The 18483-nt window shown below is 40.9% G+C and overlaps 1 protein-coding gene across 7 annotated transcripts in view; it reads right to left on the bottom strand.

The window, feature by feature from the left end:
* ABLIM1 (actin binding LIM protein 1) overlaps positions 1–18483 on the bottom strand; it is a 323364-nt gene that overhangs the window by 175209 nt on the left and 129672 nt on the right. For all 7 annotated transcript variants that reach the window (XM_043518178.1, XM_043518174.1, XM_043518176.1 and 4 more), the window contains exon 2: positions 7771–7905. In XM_043518178.1, coding sequence (XP_043374113.1) covers positions 7771–7905 — 135 coding nt within the window. The remainder of the gene's footprint in view (positions 1–7770; positions 7906–18483) is intronic.

Here is an 18483-nt window from a genome sequence, read left to right as displayed (position 1 = left end):
GAAAGAGCTCTGCCACCATAATCATTATTTCAGTATTAAAGGACAAAACAACAAGCAGTAATAAGTGTATCCAATAGGCTGAATTATGGGATCATATAGCAGAAAGTCTTTCCAGCTTATTTTTAAGTGTTCCTGGGCTATTAATTTACAGTGCAATTTGAGTACCCACATCAATTTTAAGATTCAGTATTATAGTTTAATTCAACTTTCAGAGATTTTTTTCTGAAGAAAAAATATTTATGTTTATGGTATTTGTGTGTTTCAGCAGACACCAGAGTGTCTTTGTATTAAGGAAACATGCTATTCTAATATTTAGCAGTGTAAGACAGCTTTACTGTTATAAAACAGGGTACCCCAATACTCTTGAGGGGCAATACAAATAAGGAAAAAAAGGTGGACACCTTCCTACACATGTGCAGAGTAGTAGGTATAGTCAGAATTACAAGATAAAAGAGGTTTCAGAGTAGCAGCCATGTTAGTCTGTATTCACAAAAAGAAAAGGAGTACTTGTGGCACCTTGGAGACTAACAAATTTATTAGAGCATAAGCTTTTGTGAGCTACAGCTCACTTCAGCTGTAGCTCACGAAAGCTTATGCTCTAATAAATTAGTCTCTAAGGTGCCACAAGTACTCCTTTTCTTTTTAAGATAAAAGAGGGCTCCCAAATTGGGTCAAATGAGTTCTCTTCAGGAAAGCTCCAGCAGGAAGCATCCCTCTACTGATGCTCAATTGGCAAGGCAGCCATCAGACCCTAGAATATCATTAAAAATGTGAGTATAACTATATTTGTAACTTGTGCATTGGTCTTTATAGGATTTCTATGTTCTTGGGTAATCACAACTTTAATTAAAACAACAAGGAGTCCGGTGGCACCTTAAAGACTAACAGATTTATTTGATCATAAGCTTTCGTGGGCAAAAACCTCACTTCTTCAGATGCATGGAGTGAAAGTTACAGATGCAGACAAATATGCTGACACATGAAGAGAAGGGAGTTAACTCAGAAGTGGAGAACCAGTGCTGATAGGGCTAATTCTGTCAGGGTAGATGTAGTCCACTCCCAACAATAGGTGTCAATTCCAGGAGAGGCAAAGCTGCTTCTGTAATGAGCCAGCCATTCCCAGTCCTGATTCAAGCCCAAATTAATGGTGTTAAATTTGCAAAATGAATTTTAGTTCTGCTGTTTCTCTTTGAAGTCTGTTTCTGAAGTTTTTTTGTTCAAGTATAGCTACTTTCAAATCTGTTATAGAATGTTCAGGAAGATGGAAGTGTCTCCCACTGGCTTTTGTGTGTTACCATTCATGATGTCCAATTTGTGTCCATTTATTCTTTTACATAGGGAATATAATTACAGAAGCAGCTTTGCCTCTCCTGGAATTGACACTTCCTTATATATTGTTGGGAGTGGACTACATCCACCCTGATCGAATTGGCCCCGTCAACACTGGCTCTCCACTTGTGAAGTCACTCTTTTCTCTTCATGTGTCAGTGTATTTATGTCTGCATCTGTAACTTTCACTCCATGCATCTGAAGAAGTGAGGTTTTTACCCACGAAAGCTTATGATCAAATAAATCTGTTAGTCCTTAAGGTGCCACCAGACTCCTTGTTGTTTTTGTGGATACAGACTAACACGGCTTCCCCCGATACATAACTTTAATTGTAACTTTAATAAAAGGTGTAAAATAGACTAGATCTTGTACTTGTGAATGTACGTGTGGTCACTATCCTTGGTCTTATGTTTTCCTAGAGACTAACTCTGAAGCAAGTAGCAGAGGTGACTTTCATTCTGTTGAGTTTAAAACTAGCCACTAGAGCTGAACACATAGTGGTGTAATACAACATTACTACATTCACTTTAAATAAAATAAAAGGCTACATTTCCACAAATCTGGTCATGATCCACAGCAGAAGGGATGGAGGGAGGGTAGTGGAATACAGATAGAGACCACACATCTTGAAGATGGTATTGCTGGCTGCAGGACTGCTGTCCCCACAGCTGTACCTACAGAAGAAGTCAGGACTTATGCATAGTATCTTGTAAAAGTGCGTATGGAGTCTTAGAATGCTGGGTCCTGGATCTTTTAGCTCAGTGGTTTGAGCATTGGCCTGATAAACCCAGGGTTGTGAGTTCAATCCTTGAGGGGGCCATTTAGGGATCTGGGGCAAAAATTGGGAATTGGTCCTACTTTGAGCAGTAGGTTGGACTAGATGACCTCCTGAGGTCCCTTCCAACCATGGTATTCTATTCTATGAATTCTTTAGATGCTTGTCCCTCAAAAGAATTGGGTTCTGGACAAATGAATAAAAACTCCATCCCTTTAGTTGACAGAAGAGAGAAGCATTTCTCAAAGATGTGGCAGGCTCCAAAATGGCTTAGTTGATTTGAAGGGCCACCCTAGAAGGCCAGAGAGCTGGAGGATGTCCAATAGATCATGTGTCCTGGACCTTTGAGAGGTATCTGGAGCTTGGTTGCTATCCTCTGTAACAGTTCCTGATACTGCCCGTGATCATCAGGTGTGGAGGATGACAAATCCATTAGAACTGGCAGGACTGGTGGAATCAGCTCAACTTCTTCTTCCGTAAACTTTGATGGAGTCAGTTAATATCAACTGGGAGAGGGAGGGTGGGTGTGATTCTTGCACAGATACAGGACATCTGCTATATGGATCCTACAGAGTCCAGTAGGCAGGATTGGCAGGGTTGGGTGGGGACCTCCAAAGCACAGTATACCAATTGGCTGTGAGGAGACATATTCCAAAGGAGGTGGAAGGTTCCAATACCTTGTGTGGGTTCTATCCCAGCTTGTTTCCCTCACATGGGAAGATTCATTTGAAGCATCAGATTCACTTGATGAAATAATCAGCTTCTGCCCTACCAGCAGTGCCTGTGGTACTGGTAGGAGGATGTTCCAAGTTGTAGGAGAGGATCTTCTTCTTGTGGTGCTCTCTTTGGATGTGGGGGTGTCTCTAAGAAGAGCTGGGACCAACAGAAGAGGAGATTGGGGGTAGAACAAAGTGAAAATATTCTTTGATGAGGTAAAAGTGTTGGTCTTTCCTGGCATTTGGGGAGCCCCTGAAGAGGGAGACCAGCAAATCCAGGGTGTCCAATGGTCTAGTATTTCAAGGATCCCACATAGACTACATTGGAACTAATGAAGCATGCAGCTCGCAGATAAATAGGTTTTTTGGCTTGTGGGATAGAGCTGAAATTATTATCAGATCTTTCTTCCTTCTCTCCTTTCTTTCTTAAACAGCAGGATTATGAGAACCTAACTCCTTAGGACCCACACACAAAAACTCACCTGACTTGGCCCAAGATGGAGAAGGATGTTTTTTTTTACTTAGAGGCCGATCTGGATGGGGAATATATCCTTATGCCTATACTCACGATCCCTAGTCTCATGAGAGTTTCTTAGGCTTAAGAGTTTTAGCCTGTGCTCCAGAGCTCGCGTTTAGAGGGGCACTGTTTGCAGTCTGAGGCCACTATACGGTGGGGTCTCCCCAGCCTGGATCTGAATGGGTCTCAGCCTGCTCCATGAAGGGCAGCCATAGACAGAGTTCTCGTCCCTCATGAGTTCGGAAAGGGAAGGATCAGCAGATACTGCACTTGGTGACGATGTGAGCCTCACCGAGGCAATAAAGGCAGCAATAGTGTTCATCAGGGAGAAAGAAAGGGACAAGAGACAGTTCTTGAATGCTAGGACTCTAGCACAGTCCCTCTGCAGAGAATAGCTTCCCAGGGCAGGGAGAACTAATCTAATGTAAAAACACTGCAAACACCATGTCTCAACTACTAAAAATACTAACACTATTTACAAATTATTGGGGCTGTCAATTAATCGCAGTTAACTTACGCGATTTACTCAAAAAAATTAATCGCAATTAAAAAATGAATCGTGTTTAATCACACTTTTAATCTCTCTGTTCAACAATAGATTACCAATTGAAATTTATTAAATATTTTTGGATATTTTTCTACATTTTCAAATATATTGATTTCAATTACAATATAGAATACAAAGTGTACAGTGCTCACTTTATCATTTTACAGTGCAAATATTTGTAATCAAAAATAATAAAAAAAATACATGGTATTTTTCAATCATGAAAGTGGAATTTACAAATGTAGATATTTTTTGTTACATAACTGCACTCAAAAAAACAAAACAATGTAAAACTGCAGAGCTTACAAGTCCAACCAGTCCTACTTCTTGTTCAGCCAATCACTAAGACACAACAAGTTTGTTTACATTTACGGGAAATAATGCTGCCCACTTCTTATTTACAATGTCACCTCAAAGTGAGAACAGGCATATGCATGGCAGTTTTGTAGCTGGCATTGCAAGGTATTTATGTGCCAAATATGCTAAACATTCGTTTCGGCCACCATTCCAGAGGACATGCTTCCATGGTGATGATGCTTGTTTAAAAAATGCATTAATTAAATTTGTGACTGAACTCCTTGGGGGAGAATTGTGTGTCTGTTCTGAGTTTTACCTGCATTCTGCCATATATTTCATGTTATAGCAGTTGTGACTCGTTGGATCACAGAAACCCTTTTGGGACTGCCACCTGATGTGCCTAGACTACCTCTGAGCCCGTTTTCCCTACCAGCTTGGGACTTCAGTACCTTGCCTTGTTTGAGCCAGACACACTTGCCTGCTGTGCAAACAGATCCAAGTCTGAACCACGTTCCCTTACAAGCTACAGACTTAACTGAAAACAGCTTAAGAAGTGCTTCTGCCTTCAGCACTCAGATGCCCAGCTCCCAATGGGGTCCAAACCCCAAATAAATCTGTTTTACCTTGTATAAAGCTTATACAGGGTAAACTTGTTCGCCCTCTATAACACTGAGAGAGAGATATGCACAGCTGTTTGCCCCCCCCCCAGGTATTAATACTTACTCTGGGTTAATTAATAAGTAAAAAGTGATTTTATTAAATACAGAAAGTAGGATTTAAGTGGTTCCAAGTAATAACAGGCAGAACACATTAAATTACCAAGAAAAATAAAAACAGCACACACGAGTCTAAGCCTAAAACAATAGAAAACTGAATACAGATAAAATCTCACCCTCAGAGATGTTTCAATAAACTTCTTTCTCAGATTGGACGCCTTCCTAGTCTGGGCCCAATCCCTTTCCCTGGTACAGTCTTTGTTCCAGCTCAGGTGGTAGCAAGGGGATTTTTCATGACTGTAGCCCCCTTTGCTCTGTTCCATCCCCTAATATAGCTTTTGCACAAGATGGGAATCCTTTGTCCCATTCTGGGTTCACACCCCTCCTTCTAAATGGAAAAGCACCAGATTAAAGATGGATTCCAGTCCAGTGACATGATCACATGTCACTGTAAGACTTTATTACCCACTTGCCAGCACAAATGGATATAGGAAGACTTACAAGTAAACAGAGCCATTTACAACCAATTGTCCTGGTTAATGGGAGCCATCAAGATCCAAGCCACCATTAATGGCCTACACTTTGCATAATTACAATAGGACCTCAGAGTTATATTTCATATTTCTAGTTTCAGAATGATACACTTGTACAAATTGGATGACCACACTCAGTAGATTATAAGCTTTGAAATGATACCTTACAAGAGACCTTTTGCATGAAGCATATTCCAGTTACATTATATTCACACTCATTAGCATATTTTCATAAAATCATATGGAGTGCAACATCATAGCAGTCTCGGATGATGACCCAGCACATGCTGTTCATTTTAAGAACACGTTCACTGCAGATCTGACAAAACGCAAAGAAGGTACCAATGTGAGATTTCTAAAGATGGCTACAGCACTCGACCCAAGGTTTAAGAATCTGAAGTGCCTTCCAAAATCTGAGAGGGACAAGACGTGGAGCATGTTTTCAGAAGACTTAAAAGAGCAACACTCCGATGCAGAAACTACAGAACTGAACCACCAAAAAAAGAAAAATCAACCTTCTGCTAGTGGCATCTGAATCAGAATGATGAAAATGAACATGTGTTGGTCCGCACTGCTTTGGATTATTATTGAGCAGAACCCGTCATCGACATGGATGCATATCCTCTGGAAGGGTGATTGAAGCATGAAGGGACATATGAATGTTTAGCGCATCTGACACGTAAACATTTTGTGACGCCAGCTACAACAGTGCCATGAAAACACCTGTTGTGACTTTCAGGTGACACTGTAAATTAGAAGCAGGCAGCATTATCTCCTGCAAATGTAAACAAACTTGTCTGTCTGAGCAATTGACTGAACAAGAAGTAGGACTGGATGGACTTGTAGGCTCTAACGTCTTACATTGTTTTTATTTTTTAATGCAGGTTTGTTTTGTTTTTGTTTTTCTACATAATTCTACATTTGTAAGTTCAACTTTCATGATAAAGAGATTGCACAACATTATTTGTATTAGGTGAATTGAAAAATACTATTTCTTTTGTTTTTTACTGTGCAAATATTTGTCATAAAAATAATATAAAGTGAGCACTGTACACTTTGTATTCTGTGTGGTAACTGAAATCAATATATATGAAAAATGTAGAAAACATCCAAAAATATTTAAATTAATTGTATTCTATTATTCTTTAACAATGCAATTCATTACATGATTAATCACAATTAATTTTTTTAATTGCTTGACAGCCCTATAAATTATATTTACAGGTATTCAAATAAAGGAAGATTGAAGTGACACAGGATTCCAACTCACATCATGTGGCAGTAAGAAGGAACTGGAGAGGTATCAGTCCACACTGCCCTTTATACTCTTGGTCCAGAGCATGAGAAGACAAACTGTGCATGTCAGACCAGACATAGGTTACTAAAAGTTTCCCAATTCAGGTGTATGATACACATGCGTACCCATTTGCAGAATACACACAAGGACCATCAATTGAAGAACTACCATGATTTATAATACTATCAAATGCGCACAAGAGTCTTGCATAAAATCCATGTTTTGTGCAATGTCAAAGGAGGCGATGTGATCCCCCCACCAAATTTTTTTTTCAAAAACATGTCTATTTTTCCCCTTGCTGTTTATAGTAATGAACCCTTAGAAGATGGCCACTTCTGTTTCCTGACAGTTTTCCCTTCCATTGTGTCAAGTCGTACATTATAAACATTCCCAATCCCAGAGGGACACGATCAACCTAAAATACAGTCACTTGTTTAAAATGATTTAGAAGTAGTTTCAGGTTCTGTTCCCCACACAAACAGGGGCAACTGACTAAGATCCCAATCTAGGCAGATTCTGATCAAGGTCTTAACTGACCAACAGGAGAAACATGACTACCTACAAAAGTTTCAACTTTCAGTTACAGTAATCTTATTACTTGTAAAAAAAAAATATGGTAACTAATATAAATATGCAGAGTGACTTTTTTTTTTTTAGTTGATGGCAGTCCTATAATGGCAATTACTGGATCCAGTAGTAATAAAAACAGAGTAACTGGTTGTTAGTGTCATCGGTATTTTTAAAAGGCCTGAATACATAAATGTTTGCTTAGAGAATTTGGTCTTTTTGGTGCCATTCAGCTGGATGCTCTTACACTTATGATTCAGCCAGCTCTCCATTCATCCTCCACCTTCCCCACCCACAAGTTCTGGGACTATGTATTTTGAGAAATACAAATATCTTCTGATTGAATCCATCTCTCTCCACAGCTGTTGCCAATGGCATTATCCAGAGTTAACCCCTCACAAACAACTCAAGACAAACTGGTTTGAACCATTCACATGTATTAATTCATTTACACCAAATGAATGTGAATTTGCTACCTTTGCAGGTGAAGCATTTGATGTGAAAATGCTTGGACTGGACACGGAGCACTTCGCCTTTACATGGCTCCTCACATTTATGGCAGTGGATGACAGGCTTCTCAGTGGAGTGGTGAGGTTCTTGGGAATGGGCCACTGTAAAAATAAAATATATCATTGTAAGAAAAGGACTACAGGGTTTTCCTCCCTTCACATATCTATGCTCTCAGCCACCAGTGAGTGGTATATAATCTCTCCATAGATTACGTTGTACACCCATACAACAAATTAATATGTTAACAGGAGATTCTGTGCACCTGTACCCTTTCCATAAAATGGTGTTTTAAACCATGCCCAATATCTGCCTTATCGCACTGAGACAGGCAGGGAAATAGAAAGAGAACAAATCCCTTAGTGATTTTGGTCACTCTCCCTGTCACTGATTCCACAAGTACTGCCTACAGTTCCAGAGGGCATACCCAGTGTACCTGAAGACATACAACAAGCAAGCAGGGCAGAAAGAAACTGGGTAAACATAACCTGAGCAGGAAGCCCAACCAAGCAGAATGAACAGAAACAAAATACAAATGTGGGAAGTCAAATCAACACAGCTACTTGGGTTTATGTACTACTTACTGCATTAGAATCCTATCTGATGTGAAGAGTTAGAGTCCTAGGGAGGGATGTGATGCACAGAAAAATTGGAGTCTCCCAGCTACTGTATACAAGAGCGCAAGCACAGAAACATGTGTCTGAAGTTAGAAGAATAAAAGGAAGCCATCTGGCTTGTTCTTATTCCTGTTGACTTCAACAGAATGTAGCTCGTGTGTAGAGGAACAAGCCAGACTTAGGAAATGCTATAGAGCAGTGGTTCCCAAACTGGGGTTCGTGAACCCCTGGGGGTTCGCAAATGTTACAGTGGGTTCTTGGGAAAAAATTCCCTAAGGGCGGATAGAGCTGTCCCTAGGGATCCCGGCCAGTACAGGGCCAGCAGTCCGGAGTCCCTGGACTTCCAAGAGCTAAGCAGATCAAAGCAAGAAAATCTATCACACTGAGGAGATTTAAACCTCAAGACTCCTTATTAGAAATGGAAAGGGAAGTGGATATTTTTTGCTGTTTTTAAAATTAAATAGGCAGCTAGTATTGTTTTTAAAATTATTATGAAGAACAAGTTTAAGCTTTGTTGTAACGTGCATTGTTTGCCTGGACTGCTCAAGACCTGAATGCTTGTGTAGGAGGAACTCCGAGTTGGCTTCTTAAATACCTTCATGCTGTTTCACATCTGATATTTCTTGATGAAACCTAGGAGCCTTGTCTTATATCAGGCTTATTCAAAGTGATACAAGCTACGAAAGTGAGATCTTGGAAGAGTGTTGCCATTTTCATAATAATATAAAAATATTGTAAAGATAAATAATTAATAGTGTGTAATAAGCATGTCATAAAAACAAAATTTGATGTTTCCAAGATCACTGCTTTTGTAATTTATACTCAGGTAAAGGAGAAAATCCCTGAAAATATTCATTTTTAGGAGGGGGTTCGTGAAACTTGACATTTTACTGAAAGGAGTTCACAGGTTGTTAAAGTTTGGGAACCACTGCTATAGAAGACAGAAGTGGGCAAAGTCATCCTCAATTTAAGCTTGCAAAGTAGCCAGAAGAGAACTTGTAGATACTGCTTATTGGTGCTCCACCTTTCAGCACAATTCCCAAGCATAGACTCACAGAATGGTTGGGAAAGAACAGTGATAAGGGGAAGAGTATTCTGTGTTTTGATCACACAGACATTCCACTTTGCCCTAAATTCTTAACTTCAGTAAGTACTACAACGAGTAGCTTCTAAACAGGAGCAGAAGTAAAGATCTCGTTAGCGTTATATCCACACTTTACTGTGCTAATAAAACCGTGACTGCTCCATATTTTATTTCTGACCGGCAATGTTTAACTTTCACTTAAGAGCTGTCTGAAATGAGGCTAAGTTCCCAATAAACCCCTCAAGGACTGTAATGGAAAAGCATGGCTACATGGGCTAAATCAATACAGAATTTGGCTCAGTTTGTGTTATCTGAGGTAGTTAATGGTGCCCCAAACAATGCCTGTGATTTTTCTTCTTTTACTAGCAGAAAGTTGAGCTCATTATACTATTCTCAAAATAGTGACATTGCTCACCAATATATTTTTTGGATAACACATACATGCTCTGTGTTTCTACCTTCCTTGAATCTCCATATTGCATTCTGCTGCCATTTGGATAAAGTTCTATCGGGTACATATTCATGGCATATTCAGCACCATACACTGAGTACTACCCCTCTTGCTCTCAGACCCTTTCCCACTGCTCTGCTCTCAACTCCTGCTACTCCCTCGCCCTACAGCTTGCCAGACATCCTTCCTGGTCACGCTCTGACACTCTCTTTCACTCTAAACTTTGCACCTTCCTTCGCACCACTGTTTACAGTCACCACAGCCTCCCATCTAGTATGCGCCATGCAAGTTCCCCCTCTTCCTTCAATAAACTTCTGGAAATTTACCTACCACTTCATCAGGTACTTTTGCTATAAAGCCACTCTGTTTTATTCTTTTTTGTACGTGCTCATATCTTTAGAGCATAAATTTGTTGGGGAAGAGACTTCGCTATTTTGTACAGTTTATCTATTCTGCACATTTGGTGGACAATACATAGTAAACAGAAAGAAAAAACAACAGTACTAAACCTAAAGGAAATCATGTATTTTAGGCAACAATTTATATCTTCAAATTCAGCTAAACTTATAATTCAGCAGCTGTCATTTGGTTAGCGCAGTTTTTTTATTTAAAACATTTAGAGAAAGCTTAGCTGCCTGGATTCCTTGACTGAAATATGAAGCTTTACCTCTTCCTCTGTGGTATATATCATCTCATCTATATCCCTAGAACTGTGATTCAATTCACATGAGTAAGCAGAACACAGAGGGGGATACCGACTAATATTTTAATTAGCAGTTACTTCTAAATAAGAACCCATAAGTACATTGCCTTGAGTGAACCTCTCCTAATCTGTAATGCAATACTATTTTTGGAGTGGAAGAGCAGAGGTTATTCTTCCAAGCAAGACTATTAAATAGTGTATTAACTTAAAGTGAGCTGTAGCTCACGAAAGCTTATGCTCCAATAAATTTGTTAGTCTCTAAGGTGCCACAAGTCCTCCTTTTCTTTTTGCGGATACAGACTAACACGGCTGCTACTCTGAAACCTGTATTAACTTAGTTACATGTTTAAGTAGTACAATAGAAGAAGAAAAATCCAAACCTATTAGAAACTCCTGCCTTGTATTATTTTAAAATACTATGAGCAAAACTTGCCTCTCTGATCTAAATGGTGGGGAATGGGCAAGACCCTGGGCCCACTGAAGATAATAGCAAAGCTCCCATTAGTAACCCCCCACCCCACAATATTCTACTCTAACTCCTTAATAAATTCTGTGCACACCAGAGTCCTGATACCCCTTATATATCTGAGACAAGAGTTTTGCCCCATATTTGGAATGAAATAAAAGGAAAATAGGGCCAAAACTGGGAATCAATATTGAATTGACAGGTTTCAGAGTAGCAGCCGTGTTAGTCTGTATTCGCAAAAAGAAAAGGAGTACTTGTGGCGCCTTAGAGACTAACAAATTTATTTGAGCATAAGCTTTCGTGAGCTACAGGAATGCATCCAATGAAGTGAGCTGTAGCTCACGAAAGCTTATGCTCAAATAAATTTGTTAGTCTCTAAGGTGCCACAAGTACTCCTTTTCTTATTGTATTGACAGTAATGAGTTAACTTTCTCATTACGGCTTGCCTTTCACGGCCGTTTAAGTTAACACAATGCTCCCAGCTGCCATGTCCAATCTGTGCTCTCTGATGGAGCTAATTACAGTGCCCATCATACTGGCATCAGCTCTGGCTTTGATATCGAGGTTCAACAACCAACTGCTGCTCCTTCCCAAGGAGTCACTTGCAAGCTTTTCCTTTTGGATATCTATATTACACAGCAAAGGTTTCAGTGCCAGAGGTGATTCTTTTCACATTCACCAGCGAGCACGTGACTGGGAATTAAAAGGGGGGTAGGGGGAGGAGAAAGAGTGACACGCCATGCGGGAGAATGATTATGAAACTACTCCTGACTACAGACCCCTTTAAAAACAGGTTTATGACGAAAGTTCAGCTGCAGTCAGAAAAATGATTATGTACAAGTTTATTGGACACTTGTAAGCTGGAGGCTGATTTGGCAGTGGGGCCCATGAGCAGGGTTTAGCAGACATCTCAGCCTGGCACTGGAAGTCCCACCTGTATCAGCACGGACACCTCTACTCCAGAAATGATTTACCCTCTGGATTTTTGCCCTGGCAGGGATGGGGCTAGAGAGTTGCTCTAAAACCCATGATCAAGGCTCTGCTAATCAAGTCACCAAGAGAGGAAGGATGGCCCAGTGGCTAGGGCACCAGCTTAAGATTTGAGATCTGGGTTTGATTTCATGCATGACCTTGGGAAAGCCACTTAGCCTTTCTGTGCCTCAGTCCTCCAGCTATAAAATGGAGATAACAGCACTGTCTCTCACAGGGGAATTGTGAGGCAAAATGCATTAAAGATTGTGAGACACTCAGACACTAGTAAACATGGTCGTACCCCTTCCCCATCCATTTTTGGGGATGCTCTTCACTAGAAAATAAGGTTGCGTTAGACCACGACCCTGAGAATCATGTTAATTCACTTTACTTTAAAGCATCAGCCCAAACAGGCTCCTGAAGGCTATATTCGAACACTACCTTATTTTCTAGTCAGACAAGCCCTAGGCATGGTGCTGGCCAGCTCAGGACAGACTTTTCAGCAGAAGGAGGTCTTGCTCTGGGCTATGCTAGGAAATGCCAGAACCACCCAGGCCTGAATCAAGCCCCTTGTTTAGAAGATCTCTGCAAACCTCTGGAGACGTGAAAGAAAGCCATATCATCATGAAGGCAATTAAAAGTTTGCCATTTCCCAGAACCTAGGAGCATCATCTGCTTTAGAATAATATGCCAAACCTTATAATAAAAAAAAAATCTGTAAACATCTCAAACACTTCTCTAAAATATTTTTTACCAAATTAAAAACAAACAAACAGATAAAGCATATATAAACAGAAGGACTTTGTGAGATGAAAGACAGTCATAACACAAAGCTTCCCATATGTATAGCATATGGTTATAAGCATCTTGTGGCAGCAGCCATTTTTTGTTCTGTTTGTACAGCAACTAGCACAATGGGGTTCTGGTCCAGGACTGGGTGTCCTAGATGCTACTGCAATACAAAGAATAACGTGCATACATACCATAGAGCTAGTGTGAAATTAATGAAATTCAAGTACTCACTGACTCTAAGACAAAGTTGCACCAGTGTAACTAAAAGTGTAATTTCATACTGAGGTAACTAAGCCAGAGCAAGTCTGTGCTGACACTTGACTCAGTTGAAACCTGATATACCCATTTAGCTCATCAGTACATTTACTGGAGTAGGCAAAACTGATACACCTAGTTTTAAATCAGTGTAAGATTCCACACAGGGGTTTGCACCAGTTTAACTAGCCAGACTTTTAAAAACTAGATTTAGTTGAACGAGTGCAACTTGTGTGTAGAAAAGCCCTAAAAGAAATGCTAATAATACAGTGATCAAAAATGTATGAGTATTTCTTTGACTATTTAGCTAAATTTATCTTTTTCAAGCTTAACTGTGAAGCCTACATTGTATATATTGAAGCCTTAGCTGTTACAGTGCTTCCAGCTTTGCTCTAAATTCAATCCATGAAAACAAGAGATCACCAAAACAAATCTTCAATGATGTTTCTTGTTAATTTGTAGGGCAGATACAATTTTGGAAGTTAAATTGTGTGCTGGAAACAGCAACAGGGCCATTTCCTTCATAAAGAACCAAATTTGAAGCCAAAATTATGTGCAGAAGAACTGTCGAAGACAAATTAATTTAAGTTCCTGGGATTTTTAACAAACCAAGTTAACTAAGACATTGTCCCTTAGTTTAGTACAGGATTCCACTAAGTCAACAAGCCAGATAGGTACACTGTCTGTTAAATAGCTCACTTAGCCCTTTGAGTGTCCATGCTATGAACAGGACACACAACAGTCCTGCTGCCCCCTTTACCTGGACTCTCTTTTCCTACTCAGAAAAATCAGTTACACCATTTTTAAGTGGAACACATCAGGTCCCACAGTTATTTGAGGAGACAAGAATCATCCAGTGCTGCAACCTCTTGGTGTTTGGAGTCTTGCTTTACGGTAACCTCACTCGCTGGGTGCATTTTCCAGCCACCTGCTATTCTTTAAGGAAACCTCATCTTAGTCATGATCTGGTAATGTATATTTTATTGCATTTTGTATCTGTGCTACACTGGCCTAAATCTGGAGTAATTCCACTGGTCTAGATTTGCAACAGAGTAACTCAGTTCAGAATCCAGCCCTTTGGAAGTAATATTAAAGTCTGCTCTATGAGAGAGACCTAATTTAAAAGAAATGGCAATGCTCATCTCCCACAACACTGTTCCAAAGACAGAGACTGATAACACAACTTCCACTTGACTAAAGCACATTCCTTAGGGTGACCATACGTCCTGTTTCGGCTGAGACAGTCCCTTTTTTAAGCCCTGTCCTGGCCATCCCAACTTTTTTGGTGATGATCAGTTTGCAAGAGCAAATGGGACAAATGCCCAGTTTTGCCAAAAAAGTGGGGTGGGAGGATACCCCTAGCGTATCATAGAGGAATGTGTGGGGGAACGGAAGGGCAACACCAGCCCCCGCAGGGGGGAGGGAGGGCTCAGATGAGAGCATGGGCCAAGTGTGTGAGCGGCACAGGCTGGCCCCACACAGGCAGGTGGCTCGGGCAGGCCCCGCATGGGCCTGGGGGCTGAGCATTTCGGGCCGAGGAGGGAGGGGGATTGGGGAGAGTGGGACAGGCCAGCTCCACATGGGTGCAGCTCATGCCAACTGCTGACGCTAGCCCTGGGTTGGGGAGGAGGGTGGTTGGGCTAGCCCAGGCTGTGTCCCATTTTCCCTTTGGGGAAATATGGTCACCTTAGGGGTGCGGTGCGGAGGAATGTGAAGAGGTGAGCAGTGATGCCAGTCCTGCGCGGGGAGGGTGAGGAGGGAGGAAACAGGGCTCCAGCAGGCAAGGGGAAGAGAAAGGGTTCCAGCATGTGGGGAGCAGGCAGGGTTCGAGTGTCCAGAAACAGCCTCAAAGGGACGGGGTGGGGGTGGGGAGATTCAGGCTAGCAGCTGGGCCGGGGGGCTCGGGCAAATGGCTGAGGCCACCCCCGTGGGGTGTCCCATTTTCCCGTTGGAAAATATGGTCACCCTAACGTTCCTAAAATAAAGGGACGTTTGCTGTGGGAGTTTTAAATCTGTAAAGTCACTGCTGCCTTCTGAAAAGCAGCTCCTGGGACAAAAAGGGCAATGGCCATTGTGTGCATCACTGTCTTAGCCAAGGACAGTCACTGTTTCATAGAATCATAGAATATCAGGGTTGGAAGGGACCCCAGAAGGTCATCTAGTCCAACCCCCTGCTCAAAGCAGGACCAAGTCCCAGTTAAATCATCCCAGCCAGGGCTTTGTCAAGCCTGACCTTAAAAACCTCTAAGGAAGGAGATTCTACCACCTCCCTAGGTAACGCATTCCAGTGTTTCACCACCCTCTTAGTGAAAAAGTTTTTCCTAATATCCAATCTAAACCTCCCCCATTGCAACTTGAGACCATTACTCCTCGTTCTGTCATCTGCTACCATTGAGAACAGTCTAGAGCCATCCTCTTTGAAACCCCCTTTCAGGTAGTTGAAAGCAGCTATCAAATCCCCCCTCATTCTTCTCTTCTGCAGACTAAACAATCCCAGCTCCCTCAGCCTCAGTTTAGCCCACTCTATCCCCAACTGGAAATTACAGCCATTACTTGAACAGTAACATTTCTAAGATTAAAAAAAAAAACCTTAAAAAAGAAAACAAAAACGACAGCCACCCAATATTTCTGTGCCTGACCCTTGCTCCTAATGCAAGACTGTTTTGGAAACCAAAGAACCATGCTGATGAATGCTAACTCAATTGCAGGTTCTGCTGGCAGAGCTCCATACCTCTGCTGCAAACCACAGAAGAGCTTGGCTCTTTACCACAAATCAGAGAGACGCTTCTGGGAAACGTCTCACTAGGAGGATGCTCTAAAGGCGAGGTCACAGCAAACACACTGGGCCCAATCCTGCTCCCCACTGAAATCAATGGCAAAACTGCAGTTGAAGGGGAGCAGGATCTGGACCCGCTGTGCTTTAGAAAGTATTGACTTTTGTCTGAGCCTCATTAGCACTTGGTCATTTTCCAGATTCAGACATATTTGCACATTGGCAGACTCAGCCTGGCAGGCAGGAAACGGAGTCACACTCTTCCAGTCTACAAGGCAAGGTGGATTGATTTAAATAAGGATTTAAGTCACCTAAAAGAAAGTCTCGATTTTAATCAACCGTTTGTATTGGTAGTTCATTTATTTTCTTTAAAAAAATGGTGCATTCTCGTTGGTTGATATAACAGCTAAAACATGTTGATTTACAACTAAACAGAGCCTTCACACTAGATCTGGAATGTGCGCTACCTTGGAGGGTGCACTATAACTACATACATTTATTTAAGCAATTATATAGCTTAATATATAATTTTGTTAACTGTACATTTTCAGTAGGTTAGAAAATGGTGACTGATATATGGCTTATTTACTAAATATTAATTTTGTTCAGGATTTGTGTCAAGCTGCATTAGGGTGTAACTAGAATTTGAACACAAAATAGCAGATAAAATGTATTTTTATGAAACAGAACAAGCCTTTAATAGTCATGACCTATTGTGCCACATTTATAAAACTTGACTTCAAAACTTGGAATCAGAGGAAAAACAGCTTTCTTTATATAGAAAAGAAGCCTTTAACTCAACATCAAGTGATTCATCGCCTGTGTCCACTCCCAGTTTCTGGCAATCATGTACCATATGCCAAACTAGAGAATGAGATGAGTCATTTGAGTTACCCATCTAGATATGGAAAGCACAAGTCGTGTCTATTCTAGCCTAGTCCTGTAAAAGGAAATTTGTTAATTCCTTAGCAAAAAAGGGTTGGGAATAATTTGGCAACAGTTTAGCAAAGGGACTTGAGAATAACTAGCACTTTTTCTCGTTAATGCCATAACACACGTTCTGTCAGTCTCAGTTTTCCCACTAGAATTAATGAAGTGAATCTACGTTATCTATTCTCAAGGCTTCTATCGATAGCTAGAGAGGTGAATCATGGGCATGATCACAGCATAACAACTGATTGTTCTGTTTTGACTCAGCGTGGTAGCTGTATCAACAAAAACAACAAGGAGTCCTTGTGGCACCTTAGCGACTAACAAATTTATTTTGACATAAGCTTTCGTGGGCTAGAACCCACTTCATCGGATGCATGGAGTGAAAATACAGGAGCAGGTATAAATACATGAAACGATGAGGATCAGTTTACCAAGTGTGAGATCAGTCTAACGAGATAAATAAACTAATAGCAGGATACCAAGGAAGGAAAAATAATAAAAGTGGCAATTCTTCAACAAAAAACTTCAAAAACAGACTCCAATGTGAAGCTGCAGAACTGGAATTAATTTGCAAACTGGATACCATCCGATTAGGCATAAATAGAGACTGGGAGTGGTTGGGTCATTACAAAACCTAAACTTAACTTCCGCAATACCAGGAGCAAAGAGTCCTGTGGCACCTTATAGACTAACAGACGTATTGGAGCATAAGCTTTCGTGTGTGAATACTCACTTCGTCAGATGCATATAGTGGAAATTGCCAGAGGCTGGTATAAATATGCAAGCAAGAATCAGGCTAGGGATAACAGGATGAGGCTCTCTTCTAGCAGTTGAGGTGTGAACACCAATGGAGGAGAAACTGCTTTTGTAGTTGGCGAGCCAGTCACAGTCTTTGTTTAATCCTGAGCTAATGGTGTCAAATTTGCAAATGAACTGAAGCTCAGCAGTTTCTCTTTGAAGTCTGGTCCTGATGTTTTTTTGCTGCAGAATGGCTACCTTTAAATCTACTATTGTGTGTCCAGGGAGGTTGAAGTGTTCTCCTACAGGTTTTTGTATATTGCCATTCCTAATATCTGATTTGTGTCCATTTATCCAATACTAATTTCTCCCTACTGTTATTCACACCTTCTTGTCAACTGTCTCTCACTTCAAAAGTTAATTTTCCTCCCTTGATATCCTGCTGTTAATTGATTTATCTTGTTAGAATGACCTCACACTTGGTAAAGCAACCCCCCATCCTTTTACGTATTTATACCTGCTCCTGTATTTTCACTCCATGCATCCGATGAAGTGGGTTCTAGCCCACAAAAGCTTATGCCCAAAGCAATTTGTTAGTCTCGAAGGTGCCACAAGGACTCCTCGTTGTTTTTGTTTTGACTCACTCTCTCTCCACTCATTGCAGAGACTATAGCAACCGAAAAGGAAGATTTGTGGCACCTTAGAGACTAACAAATTTATTTGAGCATTTGAGCATAAGCTTTCATGAGCTACAGCTTACTTCATCGGATGCATTTGGTAGAAAATACAGTGGGTAGAATTATATACACACACAGAGAACTTGAAACAATGGGTTTTATCATACATACTGTAAGGAGAGTGATCACTTAAGATGAGCCATCACCAGCAGCAGGGTGGG

This window comes from Dermochelys coriacea, chromosome 7 (assembly GCF_009764565.3).
Source record: "Dermochelys coriacea isolate rDerCor1 chromosome 7, rDerCor1.pri.v4, whole genome shotgun sequence".
In the NCBI taxonomy this organism is placed as follows: Eukaryota; Metazoa; Chordata; order Testudines; family Dermochelyidae; genus Dermochelys; species Dermochelys coriacea.
This window is presented reverse-complemented; position numbering and strand designations above follow the sequence as displayed.